The sequence below is a fragment of the Arachis hypogaea genome, chromosome 1, assembly GCF_003086295.3.
Source record: "Arachis hypogaea cultivar Tifrunner chromosome 1, arahy.Tifrunner.gnm2.J5K5, whole genome shotgun sequence".
Lineage (NCBI taxonomy): Eukaryota > Viridiplantae > Streptophyta > Magnoliopsida > Fabales > Fabaceae > Arachis > Arachis hypogaea.
This window is the reverse complement of record NC_092036.1, coordinates 97,061,951-97,080,422: the sequence shown is the minus strand read 5'-3', so window position 1 is coordinate 97,080,422 and position 18,472 is coordinate 97,061,951. Positions and strand designations below refer to the sequence as shown.

The following is an 18,472-nucleotide window of genomic DNA, read 5'->3' as shown; positions in this document are numbered from 1 at the left end:
AAATTCCCTAAAGAGTTTAGGAAATATTTGCTCTTTACTTGCCTTGAAAAACTAAATTGAAATATTCATTTTTAATATAATATACATAAAAGGTAATCTTTAGAGTAAAAAAAATTAATACAAAGGTAGCTTTTTCTCAATTATTTTAGTCAAGATTTTATCCACTTTAATTGGTTAAATAGAGAAAGAAAAGAGTATTTGCATACGAAAAACGGAAAAGTTGAAGAGCATTTAATTAATAACAATACTACATTGGTCTTTGCAAAACGAAAACCCTATTGTATGAAATTCTGTAAATTGGGCAGAGACTTTTTTTTTTTTCGCTTGTTGTGGTGGTCGGTCGCCGTCGCCGTTTGCCGTGTGAATGAACGAGACCTGAGAAGATTCGCCGTTTGCCGTTACTGTTCCGCCAATTGTTTTATTTGGCTTCATACAGACTTGTCTCTTCCGCCCCCTAAGTTCCTCCTATCATCGGTTCGGTTTTTGTCTTTGATTTTCGCATTCAATTTTGGTTGCTAATTATTATTTATTATTATTATTATGTGAAATTAAGCTCCACTTTATTTAATTCTGATATGTTTCTTCTATTAATCGAGGTCATACTCCTACCTCACCATGAACCTTTCAGTATGATGCAAACTATTTGAAACATGTGATTTTTAACTTCTAAATGCTTAGCCTCAATAACATACTCTATCACTTGCACTTTGCCACTTGTTGAGCGATATCCATTATACCTTTTGATGTAATGCTTGCTCTAACATTTTCGGAAGTTCTCATTTGTGGAATTCATTTCTGACTTTGACAGTTTTGTTGTTAATAAGGATCATGACTTTTCGCATCTGTGTTAATTGGAGCCGTGCATTTGATTGTAGGTATCTTGGAGGTTTTTGTATTGATGTTTACTTGCTCAACAAGAAGTTTGTGATGTGTCTGATGAATGGCTGCTAGGGGCAAAAATCCGCCTGCGTGTTAGAGGGGCGTGCGATTTAGGTTTTGGGGATGATGGGGCACGGTACATTTCCTGGTTTGAGTTCTGCTGCCGGTCGTTCTTTGGAGTCCCTGCCTTCTCCTCAATTGTTGGAGAATAAAATTGCAGCTCAGGAAGTAGAAATAGAGCGACTCATTGGGGATAACCGGAAATTGGCAAATACTCATGTGGCCTTAAGGGAGGCACTTGTGGCTGCTACTCAGGATGTGCAAAAGGTGAAGTCACACATTCGAAGCATCCAGACGGAAAGTGACATACAGATCAGAGTTTTACTGGATAAGATTGCTAAAATGGAGGTAGATATTAGAGCAGGTGACAGCATAAAGAAGGAACTGCAGCAGGCCCATATTAATGCACAGAGCTTGGCAACTTCCAGGCAGGAATTGAGTGCCCGAATTCAACGAGCCACTGAGGAACTGAAGAAGGCTTGTAGCGATGTTCAGAGTACTCCAGATTTGCAGGCTGAACTGGACAGTTTAGTGCAAGAGCACCAAAGATTACGGTGAGTCTTGAAGTTTGTTGACTCTGTTGCATGCCTGTTTTCATATGCATGTAGATCGGAATTGATGCTCGATTACTCAATTCATTGTAACAATGTGATTGAAAAGGCTTTCCTAAAACTTAGTTTTTGACAGAATACTTGGATGTCATTTGGTCGATGTAATTGACCACACTTAGTGGGTGGGGGCATTTTTTTTGTCTCTTCCCACTCAAATAAATGAAGAGTTGAAAAGTTAAGCAATAATATCAATGTTAGAAGTGTGTATTGAGAGTGATATACTGGTTGATTCTCTTATTGATAAGATATACTACATGTGTTATTGCCATTGGATTCAAGAATCATATAAAACGTTAAATGTTTGAAAAGTGGTTTTATAATATCTATCAAATAATACATGCTTAATATTTTAAATAATTCTTTCCCGCCATGTTGCATACTTTCTCGTTGTTCTTCGTTATTTATCTTTTCTCTTATTGTTGATTCTGTAAATGTGTTAATAGTGCCACATTCGAGTATGAAAAGAACAAAAACATAGAGCTAGTGGAGGAAATGAAAGCCAAGGAGAACAACCTAATATCAATGGCCAAAGAAGTTGAAATGTTACGAGCTGAGATTTTGAACGTTGAGAAAAGAGTAAAAGGTAACTCTTTGGCTTTTGTATGTCAGTGCTTTACTTTTATGTGGCCTTTCTATACAAATATTTTATCTGATGCACTCTTACCATGTAAACAGCTCCAAACCAGTTTGGAGCCGCTACGCCTGTAGACAGTACTGGTCCCTTTCTTGATGCTTATGGGAGAGGTCATGGTCAAATGGCGTTTGCTCAAGTAGGAGAAAATGTTGTACCATATGGAGATAGCAATGGCATAGCAGCGGGCAGTAGTGCTGGTTGTGGCGGGGGTGGTGCTGTATGGACAGGATCGTATGATCCCTCAGTTGCTCGGAGATGAAGTTTAGTTAATTGTTTGTAACGTTCTTTTATGCAAAATTCATTATGGATCACGCCATCTCCTCCGTAAATTCGAGCAGGGACTTAAATTGTATAGATTTTGAAGAAGGTAAAAATATTTTTCTCAAACATTGTAGAATGTGTTTGCAAGAGTGGCCTATGTAATGAATCATCTTGCTTGTATGTTACTGCTGTTATTGTTTTTGGTTGTTTTGTATGTTCATAAACAACCACACTGGGTTTAAAATGGGAAATGGATTCTCTCCAGTGTTTTTAACACTTGACAAGATACACTGTAATTTTCTACTTTTGATTCTATAAGTGGGACTAGAAATAAATAAGAGAGAAAAAGTAATGAATTGTTAGATTGAACACTGGATACTATCTAATTTTTTTCACCGGAGATGATCCACTCCCGTTTAAAATATCATTGCTCTTAAGTTCAATCCTTGGAGATAATCATTCACCTATCAAAAATTGAATTGGGATAAGTAACATAAAAATATTTTTGAATGATCTTATGAAAATTTGTTGAATGATACATGGATTTATGGTAGTTTATTATTAACCATGTGCATGTCTTCTGGCTTTTATCGATTTCTAAAGTATTATTTTCAATAAGCAGTTATTAACTAAATTTAATATAGTGTACTCCTTTAAGGAATGTTAAACCTTAAAGCATGATTTTTTTTTTCCATCGGTTAAAATTTACATACAATTGCTTTCGTTGTTAAATCATTTCACTTCTTTTAGATCTGAATCACTGCTAAGTTCAATCCTCCAATATTATCACTAACCTATAAAAAAAAGGATAAATAAAGAAAAATACATGGTAAACAATCTTGACAAAATCAGGATCATTATTCCTTTTAAGTTGTACATGGGAATTATTTTAATCCTAAAATTTAAGAATTAATCTTTTCTTTTTCAAATTACAAACCAAAATCACCTTCATCCTTGATTTCTTTTTCATTATTGTTTCATCAAGCTTTCATTAATAAGACATTCTAAATTATAGAGAAAATATTTTTCAAATTGAAAAGCTTGCTAAAGTAAGAAATTGAAAGTCTATTTACCATTGGATTTATATAGGTATGTTGCATGTGATTTATAAAGTGGCATGGACAAAGAGTGTTCAAATTAATTTCTAAACCCCGAACCCAATATTCATCAATTTAAAAATTTTAGAAATATAAATATTTAATTTGTTAAAAAAGAAACTGAACTACATATAGTGGTACTCATTTATTTTATTTTATTTTATTTTTTTGGTTGGTACTCTAGAATCTAGATCATGAGTTTCTTTTAGAGCAAGAGATAGCGGAAATTATTGTCGCTGTGCAAAAACATATAATTGGGCTTCATGTTGGCCCATAAAGTCTATACTTTTTTTTATTCACTTTAACTATATAGATTAGTTACCTAGAAAAAATTTGTTCCCTAATTAAACTATGCTAATCATGACCAAAAAAAAAAAAAAACTATGCTAATAATATGAAGGGAAAAAAAGGGTAAGAATTCGCAGATCAACCAAAATCATACTATTAATTCAGCTGGATGTGTAATGATAATTTCTCTGTTTCAATAAAGTTGATAACTCTAAACATTGGGGGCTTCACAAGTTCACATACAGCGTTTGGTAGGTTATGAGTACTGTGCGCCATGGGCAGGATAATGGCTTAGCTTGCCCGCTATCCGGGACATGGATGGGAAATAGCATACGCTGGTCTCATTGCACAGCTACCATTGCTTCCTTTTCTTTTTCTTGGTAAAAGCGATGCTGCTATTACTACACACTCAATCAGATTGATCCGAGCATTTAGTTATTCTTCCTTCTTCTTGACACGATCTCGGACGCCCAAGCTTTGCCTGTTTCAGTTTGGAACTTCCCTGTAAAATATTCACCACAATCAGGGAACACTAATAAGTATCAATAGGAAACAGCGGATGAGGAGGAAAGTCATACCAGCAGTTGACTGGAAAAATTCATCCAAATCCTTCCCCTGCTCTGTAAAAAGCCATGAGAGAACAAAGTTCAAAACTGAAAGATTTTTAACCATATGGCTTATTACATGCTAGTTAGTCCAAAAACATCACAATACCCACTCATTTCAATGTATTAGTATGATACTTTTAAATATGCATGCCTCCTAAAATGGAGAGTAAAACAATCAGAGACATTCTATTGACCAAATTTTATAATATTTAGTGGGATGTGTCCTGCATGGATCTGTTGCTCTGAGACTTGTACATTACTATTCATAGAAATGTTCTAATATGTGAGCTGAAACAGGAAAATAATTAAATTCAAATCTACCATAATCCTTATTATGGTACTGAGTTAATCACTAATGGCACCCTATGGTAACAAGTTCTTCAATAGTAAGTACTCCTAGCTAACTATAATGTTAAAGCTCATTTGTCAAGTCGAAGATTACAAAGCTTACAACCTCATCCAGTCCAACAAAATTGTCTTAATTATGAAAACCATTCAATTGTGGAGGATCATGGTGTGAAACATTTAACATGCCCAAAATTCAACATCATGCAGAATTAAAGTTTTAACATCAGGATAAAATTCAAAGGATTCAACAAGGCCTAAAACTATTGAGAAAAATAGAATTAATGAATTATCTCACCATTTTCATATTCCAAAGCTTGAAGTATCATCTCCACCTGCATTGAACAAGAACCATAGAAGGAAAAGGTTAAAGAATAATCACCATTGCTGCCTGACAGAATATTGATGATAATTTGCTACTTCTTATCTTGTTTAAATCTGCAATGACACAAATACAACTCATACAACCCACTCATAAAAGTTGCAATGGAATAGAAAACATCTTTAAAAGCCCAAAGGATAGTTCATACTTGGTGAGGTTAGTAATCAAAATCAGCCAACGGGTACCGATTGTAGTGAATCAAAGACCATAATAACAACCACAAGCAAGCATTGACCCAATAGGTGGGTGTGACTCCCTGAAAGAAGAATAGCAGAAAGAGCCACAAACCTTGTCAAGGTCCTTAACAAATTTTGCTTCTGGAGAAGAATTTGCTTCATACTCCATCCACAAATCAGCTACTTCCTTTGCTTCAGTGTGACAATTGAATTAAAAATCAAGGGATGTAAGTTTTCTTTAACTGCTCATTATCAAGCTCAATAACAGAATGAAAATGTGTACCTCTAGATCCTCCTCCAAGAACATTACACATACAGTCCAGTGCATCTTGTTCCCGCCGACTCTTTTCTTCCTTTGAAATTCCATCCTCAGGGCATATATCCCCAACAATAGCTATTAAACAAAGTACCAAAGTAAGAAATTCTTACTAAAAAGAACTTACTAAAGGTCTCAGAATAAAGCATAAGAAGAAGAACCACTTAGATAGTTATATACTTATTTTCATCTTTAACTTGCCCTTGTTGACCCCTGTTCTCAGCAATGTTTCAATTGATTTTACCTTAAATATATTACTTTTCAGCTAAACTCGGCATTTCTTAGCCACAAGATGAAGCATGTGAAAGCCAAAAAGATTCCTTATTATTTTTAGACAAAAACAACCAGCACAAGGCAAACTGCAAATCAGCATACCTTCTGCAATGTCATGAACAATGGCCATTTTCACGCACCTGAAAATTAACAGAAAAACAAGTTGCTGAAAACCTACCCTCTTGTTATGTAATTAAATCATCAGCTGCACAATAACGACCATAAAGCCAGAAACATATATAATATGTAACCAAGGGAATGAAAGGTGTATTAACTTGTTTCTGTCTACACCGGGGGCATCTGATGCAATGAGAGCCATCAAACCCATTCGATGCATATGATCAGCAATAGATTCTGGATTCTCAACATTTCTTCGAACCCATCCCGTCCTTTTTGTTGTCTATTTCAGATCAGACACAGAATACAAACAAATGAATGAACTCCAAATCAAAAGCAATTGAGCAAAATATCACAACTGTAATTGAAATCTCCATTTGACTCGCATATTATATGACATTCGGAATTTGAACCTAAGGCTATCTTCCAGATATACAAACACAATGGAACAGCATAATCTATTACACCTAATGTGATTTATTTAAGCTAATTAGAGATATTAGTTCGTTAGATTGATGTACTCCTGTCCTCCTGTACATACATAGTATCTCTAGTTAGCTTAAATAAAATTAAGATAATCTGGTCTTAAGATTCAGCTTTTGCCCGAATTCCGAATAAATCATGCCTCGTTTCAAATAAACTGGGAACCACATCTTACAAACTAGGGCAGCGGAAATAAGTACCTTGAGGCGGTGACATATGGAGAGGAAATCGATTGCAGAAGAAGCGGAAGGAGGTCCGTCGCGAACCGCCGAAGAAGGAGGTAGAGGAGGAATAGTGGCGGCGGCATTTGACGGAGGGGAGGATGGAGGTGCAGCGGCCATGCGATAAACCCTAGCGAAAGTGAGTGCGAAAGCCGTAAGGGGTTTGAATTTCAGCTTCGTAGTAGGAAGAGAAATCATGCAAAATGCAGAGGGAAATTCGTTTGGATTCAGTTAGGCTCTCTTGGAACTGTCTGAACTCAAAATGATTAGGTATTTGGCCACAACTTTTAATAAACCGGAGATAGCACGTTAAAAAGTATGCAAAAATAATAAAATTGTAAAAAATTAAAATAAAATAAAATAAAATTTTATTGATTGTTGTTATATTAAAATTGTAAATTATAAATATAAAATTAAATATATATAAAACATTAATTTATAAAAGATAAAAATAAGATAAAAATCAATAAATAAAAAAATCTAATTTATAATAAAAAAAATCAATAAATTAAAAAAATCTAATTTCAATTATTATTGAATTTATAATTTAATATACATAAATTTTAATATTTTAATTTATATATATATATATATAAATTGAATACTAAATCAATTATTTGTATAAAATTTGTATAAAATTTAAATTATAAAATATATATCGAAGATAAGTTAAATAACCCATATATATTATATTCAGGACAATTTACATATTTAAATAAAATCAGAGAAATCTTTACCCAAATACACAAATCAAAAAGTTGTTACGATCTTGTTCAAAATGCATTATTATGTAAATCGTGGTAGCCAACCACGGTTTTTGATTTGTACATAAACCATGGCTGGCAGGAAGGTTTTATGAAAGGAAAAGTTTGGCTGTAAACCGTGGCCACCAACCACAGATTATGAAGGAAAAGTGTTAGGCATAAACCGTGGTAGCCTACCACGGTTTATGAGAAATTTTTTCGTAAAATCAATTTTAGTAAAATCTGTCAAACATAAATCATGTTGGCACAAACTCACTTCTACCCAAAATCAATTCTACAAAATCACTTCCATTCAAATTCCAGTTTTCCCAACGTGAATCCAAACACACACTTAAAAGTTACTGTTGATCGAAAAATATTTTTGATGAAAGTAAATTGATTCGGAGTAAGTCAGAAACAATTTTTAATACATTAAAAATTGCATTAAAAATATTTCCAAAATGCATTAAAATTTGTTTTTGACTTACTCGAATCAATTTACTTTCATCAAAAATATTTTTTGATCAACAGTAATTTTTAAGTGTGTGTTTGGATTCACATTGGGAAAACTGGAGTTTGGATGGAAGTGATTTTGTAGAATTGATTTTGGGTAGAAGTGAGTTTGTGCCAACATGATTTATGTTTGGCAAATTTTACTAAAATTGATTTTGATAAAATAAATATTGTTTGGATAATATTAGTTAAAATCACTCCTAGATAAATAATTAATTAATTACTAAAAAATATAATATTAAATTATAATATTATTTTTTTAAATATATTTAATTTTTTTATATTTTTTAGTATCTTTTATATAGTATTTTTTTTATAGTACTCTATTTTAGTATATTATAATTTTTTATTATTATAATAAAAATTAATATTTATTGATAAAATTAAAAATAACATATAAAAATGGACAACTTTTTAAATTTTTTTATAGTAAAAAGTAATATTTATTTATTAAATTAAAAATAATATATAAAATAACATATTTTAATACTCTTTTTAAGTACTCTTAATAATTTTATTTTTATTATTATTTTAGGTTTTAATTTTTTACAAGTTAGATTTTTGTTATTATTTATAATTAATTTTTTATTTAATTTATCATTTTTAATAGGAGCAATAATACATATTATAAAAAATTAAAATAGTAAACAGTGCATAAAAATTAGAATAATTATTTTAATATTCTTAGCATTTATTTAGAAAAAATTATGGAAAAACCAATAATAACAAGCAACAACCTAAACGTGGGTTGAGTAAATGCAGAAGCTATAATTTTTTGCTTCTAATGAACGAACTTTTGGGATGCAGAATCAAGTTGGCGTTCAAAAAAAATGTATCTATATTAATATAATTAAAAATGTATCTATATTATATCTTAAAAATATATGTAAAAATGTATCTCTCATGCAGGTTGAATCTCACCCACATATATATAGATATTCCCTCCTCATAAACCGTTAGAGGCTACAAGGGTTTATGCCAATTACCATTTCTTCATAAACTGCTGCTGGCATCAAGGTTTTATGAAGATTTTCTTGCATTCATAAACCGTGGTAGCCTACCACGGTTTATGGTCATTTTGTTTCAACATGTAATCCGTCCCTACCAGTTACGGTTTATGTACAAATCAAAAATCGTGGTTGGTTCCCACGGTTTACATAATAATGTATTTTGCACAAACACGTAACAACTTTTTAATTTGTGTATTTGGATAAAGATTTCTCTAGTTTTATTTAAATATGTAAATTGTCCTTATATTCATATACAAATATAATATGATTAATTTAATAACTGATTTTTTGTGTATTGATAATATTTTTGTTAAATTTAATCCTAATTAAATATTTATTTTCTTATTCTAAAAAAAATCCAAATAATAGCATAATTTCAATTTATTAACTCATTAATCCAAGGCCTAAATGAAGGAATTCCAAGCAGCCATCTTACACAAAGTTCAACAAGGTTTAACATTGGCTCTATACCCTGACCTTTTCAATCCTATATAACAGGTAAATACATAAAAAGTGATTAATCTTCTTAATTTTTGCAAGTCAGTTTAAAAATTCTCAAAAACCATTAAAAAAAAGGAGATACTCCACTGTCTTTCTAAAAACTCAAACCAAGATCTTTTTAGTTGAGAATTTTAGTTTACCTCCCCCCTCATGAAATGCGTCCTTATAGAGTACTGTACTCAGAGACGCCCTTCACAACTATCACTACCACAAAATTAAAACATATTAATCCTCTAAATATCTCTAATAAAACCCCTTTCTTTAATTTCAACTCCTCAAAACACAAAAACACAACCTGACATGTTAATTCGGCCGATACCATAAATCATGTCGGTGGATGGAATATTAATCAAGATTGATAAAATTTTAATTTTTTAAAAATTATAATAATAATATATAATAAGTCAATAAAAATAACTTTTAATAAATAAAAAATACATATGTATTAATATATAAAATTTTATTAAATATTCTAAAATATACAAATATCTTTAAAAATTTAAAAATAAAATATATTTTTTTGTATTTAATATTTTATAATTTTTTTCAAAAATATTCTTGATATTTAATTTTAGAGAAAATCTAAGAAGTCAGCACTTTTATTAAAATTTAGTCAGTACTTAACCACCAAGAAAAGAGTAAGTAATCCTATACCATTAGATGTAATTTTACACCATTAAAAATATAATGATGACTAATTGATAGCTACAAATTATAAAATTTGCTAGTCCTAACATTTCTCTTAATTTTATTCAATTATATCTTTAATGTTTTTAATTTATTCGATTTTGTTTCTAATATTATCCATCTATGTCAAAATTATTCCTGTATGTTTTTAATTTTATCCTTAATATTTTAGATAATATTTAATTAATAATACTAATAATCGTATATACAAAGTGTATTCCCATCAAATCATATATATAGTGTACAAATATTCATCTAAACAGCTGAATTAAAATCTCTCTTATAGCTCTCTCTATTGATTGCTTGAGCCATGCCGATTTTAGCCAATGCATAATAACATCCGCAACACTAAGCTACCATGATTAATGCGCTAATAAATCACTAACCCCTCCACCCTTTGGGGACCCTATTTAAAAAAGCACATTCATAACCTGTACACACGCTATTGGATTCCATAGTTCCAATTATTATACTAAATAAATCATTATAGAAGGAAAAAAGAAGGGTCACATTCACTTCACATCACAGAACACCAAGAATGCCAAAGGACCCACCAAAAAAGCCCAAACATATGTATGAAATTTCAACATAGATCTAAATACGCCATTATCCCTACCTATTTTATAGTATCTCCAATAGTACTGTCGGCAAGTTGAACAGGTATACATGAGTTTGTGTATTTTTAGCTGAACCCACAGTGCAGTGCATTAGTCTACTGGGTAGCACTTTACAGCTGGAGAGTGAAGAAATCTACTAGCCAAATCCCCAAAATCCAACGGCTACTACTATCGTTCTCTAGTTTCCACTACTTATGCGGATCCCATCTAAACACCACTACTTGTCACCATCATCCTAGCTGTCTCCACCCTTTTATCATTTTCCCTCACCGCAAATCTAACCACCATCTTTATCATGCTGCCCCTTTTGTCAAAAGAAAATAAAATATACGTAAACTTATACAATACAGAAAAAAAAATTGCATGTGCTCAATGGAGTAAGATCAGATCATCCACAATGCCGCGTGATTGACGAACAAACGAAAATTACGGTGCAACTATTTGTATCGTATTCAACTATAATATTAAGCTACTAATCAACTACGGAAGGAGAACGATAAATTTCAAAAAATAAATAAATCGGGTAAGATAAAAACAAACTTAAACTTTCTTTCTTTACAAAAGGAGAAAAGAAAATGTAAAAGAAAAAAAAAGGAAAAACAACAATTAATACAAAAAAATAAAGGGAAAAGAAATCAGCTAAGGAACAGCTGTTTTAGCTGGCCTCTCAAGCAAAGAATGTGTTCTGCTCTTCTTTCTTTTTTTTTTTCCTTTTTCAAGAAATTCTTTCTCTTTCTAGTTTCCTTTCCCTTCATTCGTTCTTGACCAGGTCCTTTCGTTTCTTTTCTTCCCATGTGTGTAATTTTTCCAAAAAAAAAAAAAAAATCTAGCAGACTAAAAAGGAAGAAAAATAGCCGTTCCCAAATAAAAAAGGAAACAAAAAATTTAATAATTTACAGGCTTGCCGTGATTGTAGCCGTAGTAAGAGAGGTACCACTTAACGAACTTCTTCAACCCGGTTTGCAAATCGGTGGTGGGTTTGTACCCGAATTCCCTCCGGGCCGAACTGATATTGGCGTGAGTGAACGGAACGTCGCCGTTTCCAGGCATATCCACAATATTCCTCTTGGCCTTAACCTTCAAGTGACGCTCCAATATACTCACCAAAGTTGGAACGGTCACGGGCGAAGTGTTACCCAAATTAAAGATCCGATAAGGAGCGGGCCCTCGCTTCTTCCCACCCGACCCGGTACTCTTGCCTGCGGTATCCAGTGACCCGAGACATCCCTTCACTATATCATCAATGTAGGTAAAATCACGGGCCAAATCGACCCGATTTTTGCCCCGATAAACCGTAATTGACTTTCCCTGGAGAATATTCCTGGTGAAAGAGAAGTAAGCCATGTCGGGCCTCCCCCAGGGCCCATAGACAGTGAAAAACCTCAAGCCCGTGATGGAAAGCCCGTATATGTGATTGTAACTGTGCGTGATCTCCTCGCCGGCTTTCTTTGTCGCGGCGTAGAGGCTGGCGGGCTGGTCGGTCCGATCAGCTTCGGAGAATGGGACCTTGTCGTTGAGCCCGTAGACGGAGCTTGACGAGGCCCAAACGATGGCGGGCTGAGGGTCAGCGTTCTTGCAAGCCTCGAGGAGCGTGACGAGGCCGGCGATGTTGCTGTGGACGTAGGAATGAGGGTTCACCATGGCGTACCTGACGCCGGCTTGGGCGGCGAGGTGCATGACGTGGCTGAAAGCGACGACATCGAAGAGCTTGGCGAGGAGCTTGGCGTCGTTGACGTCACCTTCGACGATGAAGACGCCATGTGTTTCGAGGAGGGACTTGCGTGCGCGTTTCAAGGAAGGGTCGTAATAGTCGTTGAAGTTGTCGAGGCCAACGACGCCGTCGCCGCGGCGCTTGAGGGCTATGGAGACGTGAGAGCCTACGAAGCCGGCGGCGCCGGTGACGAGGACGGAGAAGCCGCCGTGGCGTTGGATCTGGGCGGAGGAGCGGAGCTGCTTCTCCCAGTTGATGCCGCCCCAGGAGGCGGAGAGGTAGCGGCTGCCGGAGTCGACGAAGCCCTGGAAGCTGAGGTAGGATGCGGTGAGGGCGATGAGGAACAAAGCCCAGAGAAACATGGTGCTTGTGGAGGCAAAGCAACGGTAGACCTGGCGGTTCATGTTGTGCGCTCTATCCCCCTTGAACTTCCCTGGGGTCGACGGGAACAGCTCCTCCTCCAATGACGGCATTCTCTCTTTCTTTCTTTCTTTCTTTTGTTTCTTGTTGAGAAAAAATGAGGGGAATGAAAATGCTTTTCGCTTGTTTGGTGTTTTGAGAAAGTGGTTGGTTGGTGAATGGTGATGGATGAGGGACGGAAAGGGGACAAGTGATAGATAGAAAGAGAGGAAGACAAAAATGGGTGGGATGCAAATTTTTCTTTTCTTTTCTTTTCTTTGCACCTGCTATTAAGATTTAGGACCAATCGGGAAGGAGGTGGTTATATATAGTGGCCACCCACATACAAGCGACAAGTATACGCGTGAACGCGTTAAACAATGGAAAGGGTGGGTGGACGAGCCACACACAACACAACCATTCACTGAACCATTATGGACTTGCACACATTATTATTATTATTATTATTATAAATTAAGGATATGTTTTGGATGAATTTTTAAAAAAAGATTTTTTTGAATTATCTTTTTTTTAAGATATTATAAAAAAGTAAAAATAATTTTATGTTTAAATAATATAAAAAGATTTTTTATTTATCAAGTATGTTTGAATATAATAATATAAAAATATGTTTTTATTTATTTATTATATGAAAAATATTTTTTTTAAAAAATATCTTTTAAAAATAGATAAAAATTACGGTTTTTTAAAAAAGATATTTTTATTTTTTTATTACTTTTATTTTTATTATTAAAAATTTGTAAAACATACTAAAAAATAAAAAAAAATTCATTAAAAAAATTATTAAAATAATGACGTCCAAATAAATACTAAATAATGCAAATTTGAGTTTTTTTTTTTAATTTCTGGTGTGACTGCTGAGTTCACCGGAAATACACCGGATATGTTGTATAAATGACATTTCCCGGTAACTTTTTCTTTTTCAAATAATTATATTTTTATATTAAACAAACTCATCTCTGCATGACTGCATTAATACCAGGATTTTTAAGTAGTACACATGACACATCTATGTAATACTACTAGTAACGACTAAACCACTGCCTTTTGCCCCTCTTTTAGGGTGGGAAGGAGATGAGAAAAACCGTGTATTAACTGGAACAAGTAATTTTAGTATTGTGAATAACTAATAGTGGCAACTATATTTCCTTGACCTAAATACTAGGAAACCCTCGTTTAGCTACTTGCTATATAAGAAGAAATGCTATATTCACTCTTCAAATTCAGTCTAAACGCGGTTAAGGAAACAAGATAGTTAATTTTAGTTTATTATCGTTTCTTTTTTGCATAAAGTCTAAGTTCAGTTGAAAGTTTGTTTGTTTTAAGTTTAATTTTTCATTTTATTATGGAGAGGATTTAGAGTTTAGAAATAAAAAGAAAATAAACGTAAAAAGAAAAGAAGAAGACAATTTTATGTAAATTTTATTCTCTCTCTCTCTCTCTCTCTCTCTCTATATATATATATATATATATATATATATATATATGCTGACCTTAAATTGAATAGGAAGTCTGTCTAACTAGTGATTTAATATGATTATTACTATAATGATTATTATACACAATAATCCATGGCTTGACTCATGCCAAAGCATGTGCAGGAGAGAAGTGATGACCTTACTAGGAATCTGCAGAGCAATAGACAAATTGAATAAATAAATACATAAATAAACTTATAGGAATTATTTTTTCTTTTAATTTTTTTAGAATTTAGTCCATGTGAAGAAGCTCAAGCTAAGGTTAATAAACAGTTCTATAAAAAAAAAAATTCATATTAAGTAGTGTTTGTTTTCAAAATCTAAAGTTAATAAACAGTGAACAAGTATATTAGGTAATTTACTTTTTTTTGTTTAATTTTTTATTAGAAAGTCAAATCAAAATTATCTAAACTTTCTCATTTAAGTTTTTGATCAATTACCTTTGACAATCCAAATTTACTTTTTTTTGTTTAATTTTTTATTAGAAAGTCAAATCAAAATTATCTAAACTTTCTCATTTAAGTTTTTGATCAATTACCTTTGACAATCCACAATATTAAAAAAATTTGTAAATTTTATTCTCCGGTAATTGATTTTATCTGTGAAACAAAAAATCAATCTCAACAAGTTGAAGAAAAACTAAGATCTTGTGGTTTCAAGAAATAGTTTATTGTGAATCCAGATAGATTGTCAGGGAGTTTGACAATGACATAGAAAAATGGTTGCACTGTTCAGATTTTACAGCATGATAGATTCTTCATTACGACATTAGTTCTGACAGTTGATTCTAATGATCTCTATGGTGTTGTAGATGTTTATCTCAGTTTAAATGATTAACATAGAATGGCTCAGTTTGCTGAATTAACTTCAGTCACCCAACAGTTCAATGCTAAGGTTGTGTTAATGGGTGATTTTAATGTCATTTCTAATCAATTGGAGAAAGCAGGTGGGGGTGCTAAATCTTCTTCTTCTATTGAAACCTTTAACAGTTTTATTGATGATAATTTCCTGATTGATATTGGTATGGTCGGAAGATCATTCACTTGGTCGAATAGACAGAGTGGTGATGAGTTGATACAGGAAAGACTGGACCGATTCCTAGTAGGAGTTGATTGGCAGCAACTCTATCGCAATGCAACGATTCTTAGACTGTCAGAATTAGGGTGGGATCACTCCCTTCTTCTCTTAGACTCTAATTCGAGAACTGAGAGATCTAAATGACGATTCAAATTCCAAGAAAGATGGTGTTCCAATGATGAAATAAGGCAGATTGTTAGATATGTTTGGCACGAACAAATTGATAGTTCAGCCATGTATATCCTAACTCAAAAAATAAAGCGTTGTCGGCATAAGATTGTCAGATGACAGCAAGAACACAGATCTAATTCGAAAGTGAAGATTGATTTACTATAGTCTAAATTAGAGGAACTTCGTTTAGCAGGAATTCACGAAGGCGACATCATTTCAGAAATAGAGGACAAACTTGAAAAAGCATTGCAAAATGAGGAATCTTATTGGAAAGATAAGTCTAGAGTTAAATGGCTCAAATCTGACTATCAGAATACAACTTTCTTCTATCAAAAATTTAGAAATTGAATCCGAAGGAATAAAATTTGGCAACTAACTGGCAATGATGGTGAAGTGGCTACTTCAAATGCTGGTATTGCTTCTGTGGTTGAATCTTATTTTAAGAACATCTTTTCCTCCACTTGTCATGAGAATCCCGAACCTCTGTTTACTGATTTTGAACCTAAGGTTACATCTCATATGAATCGTAGGCTTCAAAAACCAGTGATTATGGAGGAAGTGAAACGTGCAACATTTAACATTCATCATCAAAGTGCTCCAGGAGATTATGGTATGACAGCAAAATTTTTTCAAAGCTTTTGGAACATACTCAGTGGTGATGTGTTTCGAGCAATTAAGAGCTTCTTTTCAGAGGGCAGAATTTTGAAGAGTTTTAACTACACTCATATCTGTCTTATTCCTAAGATTTTTGATGCTAAAGATATGACTCAAGTAAGACCAATAAACCTATCCTCAATCTTTTACAAGATTATCTCTAAAGTATTTGTACATAGACTTCAAGATATGATGAATAGATTAATTAGCCATACGCAGAGTGCTTTTATTAAAGGCAAATTAATCTCTAATAATATCCTAAATGCTCACAAGTGTATGCATTACTTGAAGAACAAAAAAGGGGACTCGAAAATAAAATGGCGCTAAAATTTGATATGAGTAAGGCATATGACAGGGTGGAATGGCACTTTCTTTGGTTTATATTGGAGAAGTTTGGTTTTGACTCCCGGTGGATAATGTGGATTTGAGAATTAGTGACAACTGTTTCTTATTCTATTACTGTGGAAGGACAACCTTATGGTTTCATCAAACCAAATAGAGGTATTCGACAAGGAGATCCTCTATCTCCCTATTTTTTTCTTTTTTGTGCAGAAAGTCTCTCCATCTTGCTACACAAGGTAGAATAAAACAGACTAATTCAGGGTCTTCAGATACATAGGTGATGTCCCAATGTCAACCACCTCCTCTTTGCTGATGATTCCATCTTATTCTGTAAGGCTAATCCTGAAGCATGTTTAAACATCCTGTATTTATTGAATTCTTATGAAAGCATCAGTGGTCAAAGGGTAAATCTTAATAAATCTGCTGTATTCTTTACCCACAACACTTCCTCCACTACTCGTACACTACTGGCTAACTCTATGAATATTAATCATATTGGGGCTCAGGACAAATACCTTGGTTTGCCTTCTGTAGTCTTTAAATAGAAAAAGGCTTCTTTTAGTATGATTAAAGAGAATGTTCGGAAAAGAATCCAAGGGTGGAAGCGCAATCTTCTATCATCAGGTGGTAGACATGTATTGCTTAAGGCAGTGGGAGAAGCTATTCCTATTTATACACTGTCTTGCTTCAAGTTGCCTGATGGTTTAATTTCGGAAATTCACTCTCTACTTTCTCAGTTCTGGTGGGGACAAAAAAGTTCTGAAAGGCGGATGGCTTGGATTAGTTGGGACACTATGACTCGCCCACAAAGAGAAGGAGGCCTTGGATTTAAAGATCTCAGAATCCAAAATCTAGTGCTTTTAGGCAAACAGTTTTGGCAACTCGTAACGCAACCTACTTCCCTATTATCCAAAATCCTAAGAGGTAAATACTTTAGCAATGGTAATGCTATAACGGCAGAAGTTGGAGTCTTACATTCTTGGAGATGAAGGAGCATACTGGAAGGCGAAGGATTGTTGAAAAATGTCTTAATTGGACTGCGGGTACTGGAGAGAATATCCAAACCTTTGAGAATCCTTGGCTGCCTCCTCTGTATCCTTTAATGATTTCTGACATGCCAAATAGACAGGCTATTTCTGAGTTGGTTCCAAGAGTTAAAGAGTTAAAGATCTAATTACTGAAGATAGGAATTGGAATCAGAATCTCATTCAATAATTATTTCCCCAAGACATTGCAAATAGGATTTTGTCAGTTAAAATTCAGCAGAGTAGGGACAAATTGCAATAGGATTTGAACAAATCCAAGCAATATGATACAATTTCAGGTTACAGAATTGACTATTTATTTTACCATACGCCTCTGGAGCTTTGCCCTAATTATATGCAGTAGAAAAAGCCGTGAATTGATCTATGGAAGTTGAACTTGCCTCACAAAATCAAACTATTTATCTGGAAAGTTCTCCATGGCCAGCTTCCGGTGCTTGCTCAGATTCATCGCTGCATCCCATCTATATCACCAATATGCCCATGCTGTCATGAAGCAACAGAAACAGTTACTGAAACAGTCACTCATTGTTTGATCGATTGCTCTATAATTAAAGATGTATGGTCTCAGAGTTATCTTCATGATTGTCTTCCCCCTCAGAGTCCTAACGACTTTTGGACATGGTGGACTACATCAACAAAGATACTTAACTCGTTGAAGGATGCTGACCGTAATCCTCAATCGCTTGCCATCATTTGCTGGAACTGCTAGAAAGCTCGCAACCAGTTGATTTTTGAAAGTTCTACTTCAATG

The 18,472-nt window shown here is 33.7% G+C and overlaps 3 protein-coding genes across 7 annotated transcripts; 1 reads left to right on the top strand and 2 right to left on the bottom strand.

The window, feature by feature from the left end:
• Window positions 1-147: 147 nt before the first annotated feature.
• LOC112699286 (protein FLX-like 4) lies at window positions 148-2,814 on the top strand. The gene is made up of 4 exons (XM_025751697.3): window positions 148-474; window positions 876-1,493; window positions 1,994-2,133; window positions 2,226-2,814. Exons 2-4 carry the CDS (start codon window positions 1,003-1,005, stop codon window positions 2,441-2,443), a joined length of 849 nt encoding a protein of 282 aa, XP_025607482.1. The 5' UTR covers window positions 148-474; window positions 876-1,002; the 3' UTR covers window positions 2,444-2,814.
• A 1,146-nt stretch (window positions 2,815-3,960) lies between these two features.
• Window positions 3,961-7,041, bottom strand: LOC112699302 (uncharacterized). 5 transcript variants are annotated; one of them, XR_011862677.1, is made up of 8 exons: window positions 6,731-7,041; window positions 6,206-6,330; window positions 6,033-6,070; window positions 5,625-5,735; window positions 5,314-5,533; window positions 5,082-5,221; window positions 4,409-4,450; window positions 3,961-4,332 (listed from the first exon to the last, which is right to left on the bottom strand). XR_011862677.1 is itself a non-coding variant. In XM_025751698.2 (8 exons), exons 1-8 carry the CDS (start codon window positions 6,947-6,949, stop codon window positions 4,262-4,264), a joined length of 723 nt encoding a protein of 240 aa, XP_025607483.1. In that variant the 5' UTR covers window positions 6,950-7,041; the 3' UTR covers window positions 3,961-4,261. The 5 variants fall into 5 exon arrangements, 1 of the variants encoding a protein (XP_025607483.1); XR_011862679.1 differs by having other exon boundaries at window positions 5,082-5,118; XR_003152407.2 differs by having other exon boundaries at window positions 5,314-5,421.
• A 4,282-nt stretch (window positions 7,042-11,323) lies between these two features.
• LOC112699270 (UDP-glucuronate 4-epimerase 1) lies at window positions 11,324-13,372 on the bottom strand. The gene has a single exon (XM_025751696.3). The coding sequence runs from the start codon at window positions 13,004-13,006 to the stop codon at window positions 11,708-11,710; it is 1,299 nt and encodes a 432-aa protein (XP_025607481.1). The 5' UTR covers window positions 13,007-13,372; the 3' UTR covers window positions 11,324-11,707.
• Window positions 13,373-18,472: the final 5,100 nt, after the last annotated feature.